This window comes from Phyllostomus discolor, chromosome 3, assembly GCF_004126475.2.
Source record: "Phyllostomus discolor isolate MPI-MPIP mPhyDis1 chromosome 3, mPhyDis1.pri.v3, whole genome shotgun sequence".
NCBI lineage: Eukaryota > Metazoa > Chordata > Mammalia > Chiroptera > Phyllostomidae > Phyllostomus > Phyllostomus discolor.
In genome coordinates this window covers 180,332,090-180,352,195 of record NC_040905.2, presented here as the reverse complement: position 1 = coordinate 180,352,195, position 20,106 = coordinate 180,332,090, and the positions used below count along the sequence as shown (strand labels likewise).

General features: G+C 37.1%; 1 protein-coding gene across 8 annotated transcripts in view; it reads left to right on the top strand.

The window, feature by feature from the left end:
- TUT7 (terminal uridylyl transferase 7) overlaps nt 1–20,106 on the top strand; it is a 52,593-nt gene that overhangs the window by 4,206 nt on the left and 28,281 nt on the right. For 6 of the 8 annotated variants that reach the window (XM_028507263.2, XM_036021804.1, XM_028507256.2 and 3 more), the window contains exons 3-14: nt 2,323–2,504; nt 2,817–2,933; nt 3,426–3,603; nt 5,101–5,189; nt 7,141–7,192; nt 8,095–8,164; nt 8,915–9,041; nt 10,354–10,473; nt 13,587–13,739; nt 16,433–16,613; nt 18,052–19,166; nt 19,563–19,713. In XM_028507263.2, coding sequence (XP_028363064.1) covers nt 2,323–2,504; nt 2,817–2,933; nt 3,426–3,603; nt 5,101–5,189; nt 7,141–7,192; nt 8,095–8,164; nt 8,915–9,041; nt 10,354–10,473; nt 13,587–13,739; nt 16,433–16,613; nt 18,052–19,166; nt 19,563–19,713 — 2,535 coding nt within the window. The remainder of the gene's footprint in view (nt 1–2,322; nt 2,505–2,816; nt 2,934–3,425; nt 3,604–5,100; nt 5,190–7,140; nt 7,193–8,094; nt 8,165–8,914; nt 9,042–10,353; nt 10,474–13,586; nt 13,740–16,432; nt 16,614–18,051; nt 19,167–19,562; nt 19,714–20,106) is intronic. The other 2 variants (XM_036021803.1, XM_036021805.1) reach the window with 1 other exon arrangement.

The following is a 20,106-nucleotide window of genomic DNA, read 5'->3' as shown; positions in this document are numbered from 1 at the left end:
ATGAATTCTTTTTTAGTTCTTGCATTGTGAAGGCTGAATTTAAGAATTCCATCTATGCTTTAATCTCTATTTCAAATCCCTTTACTTTGGTTCAGTCATGTGTCCCTGGACAAGTTACTTATTTTCTCAGACCAGCATTTTTCCCTTCTGTATAATGGGAATAATTTTAGCTTCCATGACACGATCACTGTGGAGATGAAATGAGGCAGTGCACATAAACTACTTGCACTGCATCTGTCACATAATAAAATACTCTAATAGCTGCTGTTATTGTCATCAGACAAAATTTCTGCAACCACCTACTTCTCTGTATAAAAGCAATAAGGACTTAATTATATCCTTTGTAGGGAAGTTGAAGTCATTCTTTCTAGAAAGTGGTTGCAAATATAGTTATATTTAGTAGCCTTTGTGATCAAGAGAAAGGAGGGGTTAAAAAGGGAATTAGACTCCGTATCAGTTAGTGTTTCGGGAACTAACATGGACTTTCCTGATGGGTATTGCACATACTAGTGCAAATCTCCAATGAGCGTTGGCCTAAGTAAAAAATTTCTGTCCTGAATATTCAGGTTAGATGCAATTACTTAAGAGTAGAGTGTCATGATAAGCAAATTAAATGAAAATAGACACATCTCTTAAAGTAAAAGAAATGCTTATCTCAAAAGTTTAGGCAGACCAAGGATACTGCCCTTAAAAGATTGATAATTTAATTGGGAGTAGGGGGAGTGTTTAAAAGCCGGTACTAAGGTAGACTGACTTTTTTTGTTCTAATGACTACTTACCTTTTTAAAAATTTTTTCATCCATTTTGATGGCTTTAAAAAAAACTATTTGTCCTAATAGTATAATTTTGTTTAATTGCTACTTACCGTAGTATAGAAGCTGTTCGCAGAATTTCATTACATTCATCTTACGGTAGTTTGAGCACAATGCTTGCTGATTTTCCTTTAAAACTGTTGACAGTAGCTTTTTAAAAATAAAGGTCCTATACCTCCATTTTCTGACAGAATTTTTTTCAGTCAGCTGATCCATTGTAGCTGCTGTACAGGTAATAAGTGCCATTGGAAACTTGACAGGAATTGCCACATGCAGGGCATTGCAGTAGGTTTCTATTTTCACACTAGTTATTGGCAAACCATTTAGAAACTATTCAATCCATTTATCACAATTTTAATTGGGGAAATTAATTTTAGTCATGTGTTAGTAATAGCTTCTTTTTTTAGAACTTGATAGAAGTTTATCAGTTATTTAAGACAATTTTTTATACAGCAATCCTGCAGTCTTCTTCAGTTGTACAGGTTGAAAAGTTATGTTCTTTAAAAAAGAAACAGATTCATTTATTATAAGGATTATAGTACTAACAGCACAGTCTGTAAACAAATGATTGGTCTATACTTATAGAAAACTTTTAGTGCAATTGCTGATTGTCTTTCCTTTGCAGTGTGCCCAGTGTGCATGCTATCAAAGAAGCTGAAATGAGAGAAAAGATAAAATGGGAAATGGTTGTCCTCAGTAAATAAAGTTTTGGTTCATATAAATGGGGGGGGGGGCAATTATCTGAAGACTACATGTACAATTAAATGATGAATTTTCATTCCAGATAAGAATGTAGTTGATTTCTTTGGAGATGTTTTTATTGTCCATCTTTGCTCTGTTGACATTATTCACTTATAAAAATGAAAACAAATGTTGATAGCTTTTATTAGAATATAGCAGATACATGTACATTATATATTATGATATATTAAGTGTATTAGAATTAGAGGTATACTTGCCTGCCTAGGATAGTTGTGTGTTTTTTTTTTTTCATATTATAAGAGAAAGTTTATTTACAAAGTTACAAACGTATTAGAAGTGAGCCAGCAGGGCTGCATAGACTTTGGAGATAAGTTACAGAAGCCAAAGAAGGGCCCTGGGAGCCTGGAGAGGGGAAGGCAGAGGTTACGCCCCAAGGGGAAGAAGAGAGGGAGGGATGGTGGGAAAGGCTCAGGCCCTCTCAGAGACTGAGAGCTCGCCCACAGGATAATTTTTACTATTGCTTGAGTATGCTTAGCTGTATACTCACAAAAGACGATAGAATTAAATTGTATGGATAAAGTAGAATTCCTTTTGAGTTTTCCAAACAGGTGATTTCTGTGGATTAATGTATCTGGATGAGGTGCTTCATGAATATTTAGACTTTCTATCCATGGGAGCGTCATCTCTTTCACTCTGTGTTCAGATGTCATTCAGAAATTATGTGATTTCATTAATAAATATATAAAATCTGCTTTTCACTCAGTACTGTTATTCAATATCACGGGTAATATTTGTTCTCTAACTTAAGAAAACAAGAAGCAGAAGTCCAGGCCTAGGAAGCCACGGAGGATGAGAAATGGGGAGAGTGAGCTGGACGGCGACTTGGAGGGCCCTGTGATTGACGAGTCTGTGCTTTCAACTAAGGAACTCCTGGGTTTACAGCAGGCTGAGGAGCGATTAAAAAGAGACTGCATTGACAGGCTGAAAAGGGTAACATCTTTTATTTGTTAGTTAAAATCCTTGTTTTGTTTCAACTGCATTAGTAATTGGGAATATGTGCTTTGATGAATTAGGTTTCTTACTTGATTACTAGTATCAAAGCACTACAAGCTACAAGTGATAGTTTGATTTAATGAATTACTTAAATAAATGACTATTAGGATACTGATAAAGTGACAGTAATATATTAACAACTTTAAAAGTGAAGGGGAAACCCTCTTCTGGCTAATTTTTGTTGACCTGTAAATTTGAGGATACATATACATATACATATACGTCTCTGTAAATCTCTTCAAATTATAGCGACCAAGAAACTACCCTACGGCAAAGTACACCTGCAAACTTTGTGATGTTTTAATTGAATCCATTGCATTTGCCCATAAGCATATCAAAGAGAAGAGGCACAAGAAAAACATTAAGGTAGGTTTAATGTCACCACCACAATTATTTCCTTGTCAGTTACTGTTACTTGTCTTCTTTGTGACTTTCCTCTCCTTAATGATTTACTGCTTACATTACTAGAATTTACTTTACCCTGTACACTTTATGTTGGTCAGATATGTTTTGCTGGGTAGTCTTGTAAATTTCCTTAAGGATAGTATCAGGATGAATGAACTCATTGATAGGACCTAGGTGTATATCCTTATGCCAGTAATAATAAAGAAAATAATTTGTCATTGCTGTTTTTAATGTTCTTTTTGGCACATTTTCTTACTCTTGCCTTTCCTCCATTATCACTTTATGTGCATGAAGAAATGTGTTTAACTTTGATAACATGAAGACTAACACAGCTAAAGTGAAAGGGAGGGATAAGAAAAATATTCCAGAATATTACATAGGGTGTTGCCTTGGTAAATGGTAGAAGGTTAAAAACCTATGAGTTGTTTTTAATCTCAACATTGATCTTAAAAGGAAAAGCAGGAGGAAGAGTTGCTCACTACGTTACCCCCGCCTGCGCCATCCCAGATAAATGCAATTGGCATTGCCATTGACAGAGTGGTACAGGAGTTTGGCTTACACAAAGAGAACTTGGAACAGAGACTAGAAATTAAACGTATCATGGAAAATGTGTTCCAACACAAGTTACCAGGTATTTTCTAAATTTGTTTTTCTATTTAGCTACCTAAAAGTACCTCATTCATTTTTTCTAATAGTAATAATTTTCACCTAATAGAAATTGACTGGCCATATCTTGAAGCTCTTAATTTTTTGCATGTTTTTGTTTTTCCTGGATTCCCCCGAGGTTGCAAAGACTTTTACATGCATTGTCGTTAAATCTGTCTTCATTACGAATTTCATTATGTGCATGTATTTGAAATTAAATGCCACATATTATTGGGACCCTGTGGAACTCTCATGTATATGTTTGCTTACCTCTATACCTATTTAAATTGACACAATATTTTGCGTTAAAATAGAAGTATCCTGGAGTCGTTTTCAGGTATCTGTGTCCAAAAAGGTTCTATTTAACCACAGTTAAAAGAAGTACAACATCTAAAATGAGCTTTGCAAACTGATTTTTAATAGATTTTGTATACTGTTGAATTCATTTTCCATGTTATGTTTGTGGAGCCATGGCAAACCGTTTGTTAGAAAGAGCCACAAGTGATTCTGAATCACAGCCGGGATTGAAATCACTGTTTAAATTATCACCATATTACCCATAGAACCATTCGTTCTACTGAAAGATAATTATGTATAGTATATCATTCATATTCATATATGCTTCCATAAAAGTAAAGGGCGAGGATTTGCTCATTTCATTATGTAGTTACCTCATCCTTTATGTTGTAGACAGTTCCTGAAAAGTCTGTAATTTTGATAATTTTTGCCACAGATCTCCATTGTAAAATTGAAACTTTCAGAAAATTGAAAGTTTTTTTTTCCATAAGAAACTTTTAAAGCCCAAAAAAGTCACTTGACTTAACCTAAAAAAAGAAAAACCCAAAGTTCCCTGACAAGAAGGGATCAATTTTTAGCACAATAGTAATAAAACATTCAGGAAAAAAATGTCGTAAATAAATATAGGCAGTACACAAACATACACGTTTTTCTCTGAAAAGTGAATCACATATTGCATAGCATTTAAATTATATTAGTCATAGAATTATTTTTCAAAAGGTTTCCTAAAGGAATTATGTTATATGCTTTTTGTTTATTAATGTAGTAAGTATTCATATGAAAAAGTAAGTTTATGCTGAAGGTCATTTTTATGATTATTGGTTTAGTATACTATAAATTTATAAATATAAAACAGGCATTTCTTGTTATCTTTTGCATATCAGCATTTTTAAAAAGTATTTTCTGCAGAAAGCATGAAATGATAATTTAGGAATTTTTCAAACATATTTTACAACCTAAAAGGGTAGCCCTTACATTAAACCGCAGTCAATGAAGCCTTCCCTGTTAAATAAAATAAAATAAGCAAGAGTCACCCTTGCTACCCTTTGTTTATGCCAGCCTTGAGTACTGTTTTGCTTTTGTATATAGTTGTAATTGATGGTTCCATTTCTGAAATAGTGTTTTGTTATAACTTTCAAGAAGTTTTACTTTATTTACAACTTTCATTTATTTAAATTTTTTTTAGATTGTTCTCTGAGATTATATGGGTCATCCTGTAGCAGATTGGGTTTCAAAAATTCGGATGTAAACATTGACATTCAATTTCCAGCCATTGTAAGTACAAAAGGAAATGCTGGAATTTTCATAGAGTCGTGTAGAAATTCTTACTTTCAAATGTGAGCTATATGTCAGATATGAATATGTTTTAGAGATTTGAAGATATTTTAAGTATAATGGTGGCAGGTCTTTTTCCTAAAATTTCCATTTTTATGTTCTTCTACCTGTCTTCAATTTTAGGGCATTTTTTTTAATACTGTACAGCTTTTCATACTTTACTCTTTAGATCTTTCATACTTCACACATTGGTATTCTTACCATGTGAATCTAATGGGGCTATTTTAGGTTCTGCTAATTTGAAAAGATTAATTTACCATGGTAAAGTCAACTTTCCAATGGCAGGAAAGAAGTTTAGATTTTAAGCAGTGTAGCTATATAAGGGTTTCTTCTTTTTTCTTCTTCTTTTTTTTAATTTTCACTGAAGATACGTTTATTGATTTTAAAGAGAGAGGAAGGGGTGGGGAGAGGAGCAGGGAGAAAAACACTGATGCTCACATCAGTTGGTTTCCTGCTATATGTGACCCTTCCAAGGATCAAACCTGGTCAGGAATCGAACTCACAACCTTCTGGTGTACAGGACGACACTCCAACCAACTTAGCCACCCAGCCAGATAGGGCAGGGTTTCCTCTTTTATATACCTACTTTGTAAATATCATTATGCTTTTGAAGAACCATGCTTGACTTACTTTTCTTGCTTAAACATGATTCAAAAAGCTTTTGATGAGTCAGAATTTTAAAACTGGAAGGCACTTTAGTAGATTATCCATTTATTCACTGGTGGTTCCCATAGCCCAGTTTGCAAATGGTTCATGCCCGTTTACCTGGATTGCTGGTTAAAATACAGCTTCCTGGGCTCTACCCCCAGTTCTGTTTCATAACCTTATTCTTCACCATCCCTGGCTTCAACTGACCAATAGATTTTTCTGTTCTTCCTATTCTTTTAACCTTAAATTCTGAGTAGTAATTTTATTAGCATAGCAGTTATTTTGATCTCATGTCATTCATTCATTTAGTAGTATTCACGGAGTGTTATATTGTATGCCAGGCACTATACTGGATTCTAGAGAACAGAACAGCTATGATTCCTCCCTTAGTGAACGCATACCTAGTGAAGGAGATAGGTAATTACATGTGTATTATAATTAATTATGAGAGTTATGCAGGGAAACAAGGTTCTGTGCCAGCAAACAAGGGATGTGCAGATACACTAGCCATGAAGGCCCCTTTAAAGAGATAACATTTAGGCAGAGCCCTAAAAAATAAAAAGGGATGAGGGGAGCGAGAGGGGTAGACATGTTTCAGGCAGAAGCAACGGCATGCAGAAACACCCTGAATCAATGAAGAGTTTGGCCTCTTCAGGGAGCTGAAGGGAAGATTGCATAGCTGCAGTGAAGGGACCAAGAAAAAGAAGAGCTTAAGATTAGGATAGAGGGGTAGGCTGGGCCCAACAGGCATGATCTGTAGACTGTGGTAAAGAATTTCATTTGAGTTAAGGGCAGTAAGAAGCCATTGGCAGTCTTAAGGAGGGGCATGACCTGACTAGATCAAATCCATGCTTTTAAATGGTTTTGGTTCCTCTGTGAGCAAGGATTGGAGAAAGGCAAGACTGAACTGGAGACTGAGTTAGTGATCTGTTGAAGGAGTCTTATAGAGTGAGAGATAATATTGTTTGACAACTTCTAGCCACAACTTTGAAGATTTACTGAGAGACTAAGTAACTCAGGAATTAGTCAGGAGTTAACTGTGTAGTAGGTCCCCTTTGCCCATACTCATCCTCATTTGATGCTCATCTCTGTGTCCCCGACCAACATGTGCACACAGCGTAATGATTAACTTCTTTACTCTGGGAGTAATGCGCTAATTTGGATAGCTTCAGATGACTGTATTGTCTCAGTGAAGCAGAAGTACTTATGGATTATTTGACATGTTCATTGATTTATTTTCTAGATGTCTCAGCCAGATGTTCTCCTACTTGTTCAAGAATGTTTAAAGAACAGTGGTAAGGCCACATTCTTCCACAGTTTGCTCTTAAATGTTTCTTTTGTCTATAATTTGAATATTTCATTTTTGAAACTTTGAAAATAGGAAGTCATGGTTTTAAAATTATATGGGTAATATGCAAACAAAAACCACAGCGAATGCCTACTAACAAGTTAGAGTCCTATTAGTTGTTCTGCTACGCAAAATAACCATTTTGTAAGTAGAGCTTTTAGCTTGCTGATAATGTCACAATTTATAAAGATAAAATGAGCCCTAGGCCAAGATTAAAGAGACACAAAACTTGTAAAATTTCCTCTTGAGGATAAAACTAGAGATAATCTGTTTAGTTCATTAATAATGGTTTATATTAATACTTTATAATGGCAAATAGATGTGGCGCATCCCTGATTAATACATCAACAAATGGTTGTTCCCAAGTACATTTGTTGTTTGTTCAGGTGATGTCCAGCTTGAGGCTTTATGCTTTCCGTAGGTCTTACCCAACTGTCTTATCTCTTGAATTAGTTTTTCCCATGCTTCTTGAATTAAACGTAATCTATTTACTTACTTTAGTCAGTATGTTTTTTTAACCCCAAGTACTTTAGTAGCGTTTGCAGCAGGGGTTTTTTTAAATATCCTATCCATATTTCTAATTATGTTAGTCATATAACATTTGAACATTCTAATTCAATAATATAGTCATTTCTGGTCAAACATTAGTTTTACAAAATAAGGGTTTTAAATTAATGTTATTACTTGATTCTTGACTATACTCTTCCTTTTCAAGTCATCTCAGAGCTTTATTTAGTAATGGTCTTTTAAAAGTCTGAGCAGATAAGTCACAATAGAACTTGGTACTCTATCTAGATTTTTTTTTAAGGTATAACTCACCTACTTAAAATCTTTTTCTTTTTTCCTCAGATTCTTTTACTGATGTTGATGCAGATTTCCATGCTAGGGTGCCAGTGGTAATGTGCAGAGAGAAGCAAAGGTCTGTTTCTATAAGCTGTTTATGTATTAAATATCAATTTGCCAAAAGCACATGTACTTCACTGAATCTTAGTGTCCAGTTTCTAGAATGATAAACTCCTTATGTAGTTGATTTCATGGACTTACTACTAGCATTCTCCCTATACTTTAGGCAATTGATGCAAAAGGAAACAGTGTTTTAAAGAGAAAATTATTTAAAATGAAAAGAGGAAGGAAACATCTTAACCCATTTCAACATAGTAAAAAAAAAAAACAGCTTTATCAAATACTTACTTGCTCTGATCACCTTCGCTGGCCATCTTTTTTAGCAGAATCTTTAGCGGTGCTAAATAGCTAATGGTGTGACTTCACCCATGTATCCGTCCCTCTGTCTGGAAGAGTACACTGTCAGTACTCTTAAATGGGTGGTTTATAGGCTGTAATGATTGTTCACTAGGCAGACTCTTCCAACTCTTGGGAGAACCCTCTTACAAATATGAATTCATGCTCCTAAAGGAAACATTTTATAGTACTTTCCTTAGTTTTAGTTCTGAAAAGTAAAAGTTAACTCAGAAAAGAGCTGACCTGTCTTTTTTTAAATTAAAAAAAAAATAGTCGCTTAAATGACCCAGAAAGATTTGAGTTTTTTACTTTAGGTACTTATTATCAATATAAATTAGTTGTTGTTGGCATAAAAGATACTTGATACAACTATATAACACTTTTTTTCCTTCTCTTTTTCCTTCCCATCCTCATTCTCAACCCCCACCAGTGGCCTCTTTTGTAAAGTGAGTGCAGGAAATGAAAATGCTTGTCTGACAACAAATCACTTAACTGCCCTTGGAAAACTGGAATCAAAGCTGGTTCCTTTGGTGATTGCATTTAGGTACTGGGCAAAGGTAGGTTAGTGCTCAAATGCATGAATACATTCAATTTATGCATAAGCAGTATGCCTTGATTTTTGCATGGTTAATTTAATCTCAAGATGTTTGGATGCATATTTATAGACATCAAGAGAGTAGACATCTGAATATTGGAACTGAAACTTCAGTGTGCACAGAAAAGGAAATTTGCTGTTTCTGTTTTACTCTAACTGTATTGCTCAAAAGATAAAAATGACTTATAGGGCTTATTAAAAATCAGATTTGTGCGGCAAATCCTAGAGGATGTAGCCCAATAATGTTACATTTTAACTAGTTTTATGAGGTGGTTCTTAAGGACAGGAAAGTTTTAGATAAAGCTTTATTTCCAGTAATATACCCAGAAACTCCCAAAAATGAAAACCACTATCTATATGGCTTTGCTTACATATTCATAGTATCCCAGTTGAAATACCAGTAGAGCATTTAACATTGCCCGAAAATGTAAGGTCCCATCATGATTATCAAATTGAGTTGCTGTGCAAGTGCTTTATAGAGAAAATCCAAAGCTTTACTGATTAATACATGGCAGTAACTATATATACAGTATTTTGCCATGTGTAATGCACACCCACCTTTTGTGCGCATTTTACATGGGATCATGATACATATTCATTATATCCATGCATAATGCATATCCTTATTTTTCCCTCAAAAATTTGGGCTAAAGTGCAAAATACATAGCAAAATACAGTAGTTCTTATGGCTTCGATCCAGGACGAACAGAGAATACCCTACTCTTAATGGGGTGAATTGATAATTACAATATGCCATACATTGAAAGCTATCTTCTGCTTAATCACTAAATAGGCCATGCTTTTTAAGTTGTTTCTGTTTGTGTTAATGAATCTGCCCATATTCTCTCCCCGATCACCTCTGTGGTCAAAGCATGCATTTTTTAAGGCAGCAGGTTAGGATGACAGGGCCATTAGACTGAGTGAAGCTAGTTGGCTTGCACTTGGAATTGACCCAACATTTTTATTTCATTAACAGCTGTTTTAACCAAGTGAATGGATGACTGGATGTCAAAAATGAAACAAAATATTTTAAGGTCCTTCATGAGAAAGGGTAGTTAACAAGATTAAAAATTTGAAATTGAAGCTGTTACTCAAAACCATAATATGTGGTTGCTCCAAAAGTATTAGGAAGTTTTACACTGTGTCACTGTGGTGTTATATTCTGAAGAGTAAATCATATAATACAAGGAAAAGAAGTTACAGGTTTTAGACCACATTGTGTGAATGACAAATTCGTACAAAAGAATGCTTATCCTCTTCTCTCTCTTTTGCAGCTTTGCAGCATAGATCGCCCTGAAGAAGGAGGTTTGCCACCTTACGTGTTTGCCCTGATGACCGTTTTCTTTCTTCAACAGAGGAAAGAGCCCCTTCTTCCTGTTTATCTGGGATCATGGGTATAAAACTTTTTTTGGTTATATATTCAATACAGATTTTTATTACCAGGCCACACAATACCTCTGCATAATTTCAGAATTTAAAAAGCTACTCAGAATTGACATGAAGGTACTTATACTACTAGTGTGAATATTCATACCTTCCACTGCTGAAATATTAATGTATTGGTTTATAAGATGCTGCCCTATGCTCTCCTGGGAGAACTTGTCTAAACTGAAGAAAACACTTAACTTGTGAAACACATGTGATCCTGAGGATTTTGAACAAAGTGGAGATGAACCTGTTTTGAATCCATCATTTGGTACATACTTGCTTTGAGTACCGTTTCATAATTTGATATTTGAATGTACATCTGTCCTCCAGACAGACTGTAGGAAGCATTTGTTTCACTGTAACTTAATTTCTATTCCTAGTCTTTAGTTTTCTTTTTTCCCCAATCCCTGTGAAACAAAGAAAATGTAAGTATTGCTATTGATGCAAAAATTAGTGGTCACCTCTTAAATAATACTTTGGTATTATCTTTAAGAAAAAGTGGACTTCAGTTATGTGACCATTCTTTCTTTCTGGATAAAGTTTAGTTGATTTATTCATAAAATAAGATTGAAGAATAAGCCATCTCAAAGTCCAAATGTTGTTATTCTTATCCTCTTAGAAACCTCACTTTTAATCCCAAGGTATTCATCTTGATAAAATCTATATAGAAAGTCTCACTTAGTGAAAAGCTAACTTTGGCACATTGGGTATTTTAACTTCCTTTCTTCATACTATGTGTAGAATTCTTATTATTTAAGGAGCATATACCAGAGTAGTAGTTCTTTACTATGAATACATAGAAAAAATATGATTATAGGGAATTTTTTCTTTTTATTTAATAGACTGGGAATTAAGCAGCACCCTTTGTCTACAAGGATCTAGGAAGAAAGCAGAGTAAGCCCCTTACAAACTCTGTCCTGGCATAAGGCCTTGCAGTTCACAGTGCCCCGGTTGTCTAATGGGAGCTCTCTTCCTATTTGTGGTCCTGCAGTGAAAGAATCCAGGGCCCTAGAAAGGTGTCTGCTGGACTCCTGTCCTGGCGGAAAGGAGCGAGAGAACAAAGCCAGCTGAATAGCCCTTCCCGTCAGACAGAAGTAGGAGTCTGGAAGTCTGAATGACTTTCCCCAGTGAAACACTGAGTTAAGCAGTTTATTGAGGGAAAGGAAAGTCTTTTCAACAATTAATGCTGGGAAAACTAGATTCCATAAAGGGAAAAAAATGAACATTAAACCTTTGCTTCATAACATACCCTGAAATTAACCCAAAATGAATTAAAGATATGTGTCATAGTTAAAACCATAAAATGCCCAGAAGAAAGCCTAGGAGAGAAATCTTTGCAGCCTGGGAATAAACATGGATTTCTTAAGGCAAACACTAAAATTGCAAACCATATCAATAGAGAAAAATAGTGAAAAGCTTTTTATTCTTCAAAACCCATCAAGAAAACAAACATAAGCCACAGAATTGAAAAACAATAATTGAATACATACATCTAACAAACAGTCACTACCCCTTGTGTTTTCTGTAAGAGAGGTTTGTTCTTTCAGTCAGTCAGCAAGTCCTCACTGAGCTTTACCTGTGCCGGGCACTGTACCAGATGCTAGAGTTAGATCAGTGAGCAAAATGGCATCTTTTTCCTCAAATTTATATATCCAGTGAGGTGGGAGAGACAAGTACATACCAAGTGGCCATAATTTCTCTGAGGAAAACCAAACCAGGGGAAGAAGGACAGAAAGTGAATGGGGAGCTATTTAGAGAAGAAGATATCTGAGCAGAGCTTGAATGCGGTAAGGGAGAGTGGGCTGATTGTTGGGGGAAAGAATTTTCTGAGCAGAAGGACTAGCACATGTCAGCTGTGAGCCAAGAAGACGGGTCAGGGAAGTAGCAAAGGACCAGATTACATGGGCCTTCCTCTAGGCCCTGGAAAGGACTGAATTTCATCCTGAGTTTGAAGGAAACCATTATAACTGGTAGCAACATGGCTTGGTTTGGTTTGATTTGGTTTGGTTTGATGAAAGATTGCTCTGCCTAACCAAAGAAGTAGTCCATCTGATGTGGAAATGCATCTGCAAGGTGGCATACCACATCCACACCCCACCCCACAATTCATTGTGTACGTGAACCTGTTTAAAGCCGGTGGTAAATTCCATTGTGCACTAAAGAAACCTGTTCAACTTGGTTCCACGTTTCTTAGACCTTTTGAGCCCAGACCGTTCTTCAGCGTTTTGCATCTCAACAGTATCAGTAGAAGCACTGTCTTACATTTATTATGTGCCATACCCTGTTTCTGAATCCTTTCATTATTTCATGTTACCACTATCCCATGAAGGATGTTCTAGTGTTATCCATTTTAACAAAGGCCTAAGACCTAAAGTAAGTACGTGATGAGGGAACTGAGATATTTTTCCCTTTTGCATATTTTTAAGCTTATTGGGGTGACATTGGTTAATAAAATTATGTAGGTTTCAGGTATATAATTCTATAATACATCATCTGCTTATTATATTGTGTTTACCACCCCAAGTCAAGTCTCCTTCCATCACCATTTATCCCCATTATATATACCCTCTTCTGCCTCCCCCCATTCTCAAAGCTGAGATTGGATCCCAGACCATTTTACTGCAGAACTCATGGCCTTAGGCTTGGGCCATGTTGCCTTCTCTTATACTGTTTACTAAAGAATTATTTCACAAGCCCTGGCTGGTGTGGCTCAGTGGATTGAGTGCTGGCCTTTGAACCAAAGGGTCTGAAGGTTGATGCCCAGCCCAGGGCACATGCCTGAGTTGTAGACCAGGTCCTCAGTAAGGGGCACACAGGAGGTAACCACACACTGATATTTCTCTCCCCCTCTTTCTCCTTCCCTTCCCCTCTGTCTAAAAGTAAAAATAAAATTAAAGACTTTGGTTTTTACTTTAACAAATATTTTGAAATTTACAGATATCTCAGATGTTTCATAACTGATGCCTTATATATTTTCAATGAGCCATAAGTGTCCTTTCCATTCCTTCTAGGATTAATAAGCTCTGATTGATAAAAAATTGTTTCTGCCTTATAGTAATGTATGTCTAATTTTTCCTAGATTGAAGGATTCTCACTGAATAAATTAGGCAACTTCAGCCTAAAAGATATTCAGAAAGACGTTGTGGTCTGGGAGCACACCGATAATGCCATGGGGGATGCAGACACAGCAAAAGAAGAGGCATCAAAAAAAGTACCTGTTAAAAGGGGACAGGTCTGTTCTGTCTCACTTCTAGTTCTACTGTCTATCTAATTCAGTCATTATGTGTAGATCTTTGAGTTAATCAGTCCTCTCATCTTTCCTCAACCATCTTAACGGTTTCATGGATGCTTCATTTCTTAGTCTGTGCAGTCCTCTGTATAGATAATGAGAAAAGGTAAAAATTTAGGTCGTTGCATTCACAGTTATTGGTGTAGTTCTGTGTGCAGGGTCCTGTGAAAGATACTGAGATTTCAAAGCTAAATCCTTATCTATCCTCAAAGTAGTTATGTCTTAGATAGTGTTATGAGGTTTGAATATATGAAAAATTAACCTCAGATTAGTAAAGTAACAGTGAATAAGTATATGAACTTGTTTCCATCCATACCATTAGGGGTGGGCAGGGGAGTTTTTGCATAAGGAAAGAAATGCCACTTGAATATTAAACAAAAATCTGAGCAGTGGAATTATACTAGTAATAAGACGCCACAACCTTATAATCCTTTGGAGTGAAATGACAGTAATATCCACTGAGACCAGGGTTTTAACCCCAGCTTTACAGCAGTAAATCGTGTCACCCTTCTAGTCCATGCCTAAAATAAGGAGACAGTAACGAACCCTAGATGCTTCGGTTGTGTTTTCTGGACTCCTTGAGGCGGGAAGGGGGAATTGGTGCGTGCCTCTCTCTCTCCCTCCCTCTCTCTCTCTCTCTTGCCTGCCACCAGCATAGCAACACTCTCACACGTCCCCTTTGGGGACTCAGTAGTAGACAACAGCACAGGCTGTGGAGCCAGAGGATGCGAATTTGTGTCCCAGCTCCCCGGATTCCGAGCTCGTGTGTCCTGGAGCAAGTGCTTGAATCTTTCTGTGCCCCAGTTTCCTCACCTGTACGTGGGGATGACTTTGGTATCCTCTCATAGGGCCTTGATTTATAGAATGCTTAACTCAGTGCCAAAAAAGAAAGTGTTCTCTACTTTAAAAAAAAAAGTAATAACAAAAAAACAGCTTAAGCACCACTAGTCTAGATAGGTCAGAGGTCTCTTAAGTTTCATATGATGGTTATTATCAAGTCATTTCAGTGAGATGCTTAAAAATTCTTAGTAATGCTGAATAAGGCTTATGGATAGAGAGGTGAAATTTAATGAGGCTTTCAGTTTCTAGGGGTTTTCTGTGTGCCCTCAACTATAATGTTTGAGACTTAGCCTCCATTTTCAACCAATTCTTTGTAAATCCACCTGATGACTGTCTTACTAGACAGAACCCTCGTGGTTGAGATTTACTGGTTAATAAAATACCATACCGCTCGTTTTCAAGCTTGCTGTCATAAAGTACAATTGGGAACAAATTTGTATACCTTACAAGGAAAAGCTATTGCTACAAGTCCAACTAAATACTTCCTCTGTACATTTTTATGCGGAGAGAGCAATCATGCCACCGCTTCCGAAAGCGAGGTCTAGACTGTTGGAATTGCATGGTGTGCTGAGAGAGCGCTGTCCTGGGACAGAAGACAGCTCTCCTTCTGCCACTGACCAGCAGTAGGACCTTTGGCAAGTCATGTAAACTTTTTGGCTTCAGTTTCTTCTCTTGTAGCATACGGGAATTGAACTAGATTACCTCTTAGGAGCATCGTAACACTAGTGACTTTGTTTCAGTGATAAATGGATTTCTTGTACTTAAAAGATTATATCTAAGTGAAAAAATACAGAGAGCAAACAAGTCTGCTTTCCCTTGTTTCTGATTTAATCCTCATAACTATCCTGTGTTATAGGTAGTATCATCCCTACTCTGCAGATAATGGTAGCGACCATTTTTTGAACATGTGTGCCAGGCACTGTGCTAAGCTCTTTTCAGACACTCTCACTCAGTCCTCCCAACAACCTTGTGAGGTGGGTACTGTGATCCCCATTGTTCACGTGAGGAAACTGAGGCTTAGACGAGGATCATACATGGCTAGTACATGGCGGAATTGGATTTCAGACCTAAGCATGTCTCATTCCAAAGCCAGTTCTCTCAGCCACTGAACTGCCCACTGAGAATAAAAATGCGAAGTCCAGAGCAGTTAGGAAGTATGAAGTGGCAGAATTAGTGTCAGACACATTTTTTTTTTTCTATTCTAAGTCCTGTGTGCACTGTAGTATATTACATCACAGTGTGTGCCAACTTGTCAGGAGTCTGGGAATGTAAAACTAGCATTAATTTCTGATACCAATAATTACTTGACTCTAAAATCAATTTAAAATCACTGGCAGATTCAGTGAGCTTGTGTCGCTTCTCAGAGCAGCTGAAAGGAGCATTTTTCCTTCTGCTCTATGCCTTTAGCTGCCCATTTCTGTGCGTAACATTGTGAAGGCGCCCTCCAGCGGCAGAAACAGAGAGCTCAGTGCCAAGAGTAGAAAGAGATGCATGGTTTTCTCCACTGTCATTAAAACTTTGAAATTAGGAGTGCTGCCTGATTACATACAACTGCCCGTCTGTTCCTGTGATAACAATGAGATTTTAAAATAGTCCAATACCAGCAGTGTAGTGAAGGAGCGCTGTTTTTCCACAAGCAAAATTGAAACTGGAATGTGATTTATCTAAATGGTTTGTCAAATTTATATCTTTGCTAAAGTTTTTCATATTTTGAATATGATGCTTTTGAATGTTCTCTGATTTTTTTAGTGTGCCACCATCTGAAATAACCTGTGTTTTCTCTTTGTTATTAATAGGTATCATTAACATTTGATTTAAAACACCAGCCTTCAGTACCAGTTGGGCAGCTCTGGGTGGAATTGCTTCGATTCTATGCTTTAGAATTTAATTTGGCTGATTTAGTCATAAGTATCCGAGTCAAAGAAATGATATCTCGTGAATCAAAGGACTGGCCCAAAAAGCGCATTGCCATTGAAGGTATCTCAAAACGTTTATCTTTCATTTTTTTTTTGTTTGTTTGTTTTGTTTTAAGGCACCAGTCTAACAGCATGCTTTTTATTTCAGTCTGTTTTCAGCTCCTACATGTAAGTAGGCCTAACCCCAAAAGTGAAATAAATAACTAGAGTCTTGCATGTGTTATAGCGGGTCATTTCAAAGAACTAAACTGTTAATTTTAAGTTTTTTAAGTGCAGCAGTAAGATATTTTAATTACTTAAGCTACTAAAATAATGGCTGGCTGAGTCCTTGCTTTCTTTGTAAATTGCTTAACAACTTGAACCCTTGAAAAGTTTTCTCCCAGTGATTAATGAATCCTTTTCTCTTTTAATTTTCTCACTTCTATATCTTTAGATTCAGTCCTTTCATGAATTGTTGTCAATGTTGTTTAGTTTTACAAACGTTAAGGAAGATGCTTTTTCTCAAGAAAAATAACATTCTTTGTTAGATTTCTCTCCATAGAAAGGGTAGTTGTTTTTGGAACATCTGTAGTAACATTCAGAACTTACTCATAAAAACACTTTTTCTAGTGAAGGCTCATTAACCGAAAACATTGTATAAAAGACACACTGATGTGCCCTATAGACTTCATTAAGTGGACTAGCACTTCTCAGCTTTTCAAAGTCAGAAGGTTGAAAACTCTCTAGAAATCTCAGTTCTCCTCCTTGAAATAATTGAAAGAATCTCCTTAAATGGAATTCTCTTATTCTCTTATTTTTGCTTGATTTTTTTTTCAAGCTTTATATTGCGTAAGAGGGTTTTTTGGGGTTTTTGGTTTTTTGTTTTTGGTTTTTTGTTTTTTTTTTGCATTTTGCATTTTGCATAAATTCTGTGTGCAGTCATAGGGATCTCACATTTTTAAACCCTCCCCTGCAGTTTCTCTGGCTCAGCTCTTCTGGCCAATTGCCTAACCTGCTGGAGTCTAGGGGAGGAGAAAAGATTGAGAGAAGTGGTGTCTCCTCCTGGTGCCTCCCTCTCACCCCTGAATTCAGCCCAGCCAGTTCAGTGATGGGGCTTCCCAGGGCAGAAGAGTGGAGGTAAGCTCTACAAACCACAGGGCCTGGCTGAGTGGGGAGGCAGAGCACTCAGCAGAGCCTGGCGGGAAGTCCTCACTTCCCCAGGGCACAAGAGCTATACTTACAACATCTTTTTTACCTCCATAGTCACAGAACAAAATAGGGAAGGGGTACTGGTTCAGAACAGAATGGGTTCTCTTATAAAACTAAATAAAACATTTCTTTTTGTTCTTAAACTATGTCTTCTTACTCCTCACCTCCAAGTTTTTGAAAGCATATTTAAGATAACATGCTAAATTTTACATTGGTTTATTTGTTGTCTGTTTTTATCTGGAGCAGGCTGTTTCAAACATGCCTTACAAATGTATTCATTGGTGGATCTTTTGTTGTTGTTGTTGTTACAGATCCCTACTCTGTTAAAAGAAATGTGGCAAGGACCCTAAATAATCAACCTGTTTTTGAATATATACTTCATTGTTTAAGGACGACGTATAAGTATTTTGCTCTTCCACATAAAAGTACAAAATCTAGCCTTCCAAAGCCTCTGAGTACTGTTACATTTACTTCAGAACATTCTAAAGAAGTAGCAAAGCATGATCCAGATTTACAAGCAAAAAATAATAAACTCAAAAACTCAGTTGTGGCTCAAGGTGCCAGTGCTCCCAGTTCAGCTGCAAACACCTGCAAGGTACAGCCAGTTACTCTTAAAGAGACTGCTGAAAGCGTTGGAAGCCCACCAGCAGAGGAACCAGGGAACAGACACAGCAGTGTGCACCTGGAAAACTCAGGCTGCAGCAAGGCAGAAGTCAGCTGTGATGATCGTGAGGATGTTAATGTACACCGCCAAGAAACAGGAAGTAAAACTGAGAAAGAAAAAATTGGAAGGGAGGGCAAGCATTCTTTGACTGCTGATGCTCAAGATTTAAGCAGTAGCAAACACGAAGAGCCTCTTGTCTCTGATAGCACACGAAATACTGAGACAGATAGCGGTTTGGATTTAGAAGGTTTCCCAAATCCTACAGCAAAAGAGTGCGATGGATTTGCTTCTTTAGATAACAACATTGATATTAAGCTTGAAGAAAGCATTGATATTAACAACATTGAAGAAAGCTTAGAAGGTACTGATGAGCCAGAAGACACTTTAAGCCACTTTGCCCCTTCCAGACAGGACCAGACATCGGGAGTCATTCACTCCGATGAAGAGGGGGAGGAGGAGGATGAAGAACCCAGGCTGTCTGCTACCCGAAAAGAAGATGAGGATGATGGTGCTAATGAAGATGGGTTAGACAATGCCTGCACCGGGTCAGGGGATGAGGATGCCCTGTCTGAAGAGGATGAGGAGGTGGGCGAGTCTAAGTGTGAAGACTTGAAAGAATGTGGAAAAGATGTGGATGGAGCTCTACTAATGGAACTTAATAAAATCAGTCTTAAGGAAGAAAATGTGTGTGAAGAAAATTCAACTGTGGGTCCATCTGATTTCTTCTATGAATTTAGTAAACTCACTTTCACCAAAGGCAAGGTGGGTAATCAGTGCCAGTCCTAGAACCGGGAGACTTAAAATGGTTGTAGTGCGCGTGATTTCAATTCTGTTTACTAGGACAGGGCTCTCCCCCATTTTGATAGTGGTTACTGAGTTGGTCTTTCACTCCAGTCCCTGGTCCACTTCCCTCCTTAGGCTCTCGGGAATTTGCACAGGAGGAAGGGAATGCTGTTGGTAGTGAAAATACCTGCCTTCTCCTCTTGAGTATGCCATCGGGGAGTCCCTGTCTCAGATGGCTTGGAATGGCTGCACGTTATAGTTTTGGTCCTTTGGAACGTGGAGAGTAGACCATGTACTTTTAAAAAAAGATACAGGGCTTCTTTACTGGGAAAATCAAGTTTTATCTTAAGTCCTGTCTTGGCCCTCTTCCTGCAGTCCCCTATGGTAGTGTGCAGTTTGTGCAAACGAGAGGGTCATCTAAAGAAGGACTGCCCTGAGGACTTCAAAAGAATCCAGCTGGAACCTTTGCCACCATTAACACCCAAATTTTTAAATATCCTGGATCAAGTTTGCTTCCAGTGTTACAGTAAGTTACTAACATTTGTTTTGATTTGTTAAAATGTTACATTGAAGTTTTCTCAAGAGTCACCAGAATCACTAATCTTAGTCCTGGTAGAGGGACTAAGTCTGTTCCATTCTTCAGTGTATGTATCTGCAGTGTTTTGTGTATCTGGTAACATTTGGGACGCATAATAAATCGTTGTTCAAGATAGGGAAGGAGGATCTTTAAAGTCTTGAGATTAGAGTACTATCATTTCCCAACTGGTGTTTTATGCCGTTTTGGAGGTTATAAACTATGAAAGGAAACCGTAGGTCCTCCATAAATATATACATACATGCATAGTCACAAACTTTTATTCAAACTCTGGGAGAGTTTTCTGAATGAAAGTGTCCTTTTCAAGCCCTGGGTCTCTGAAAC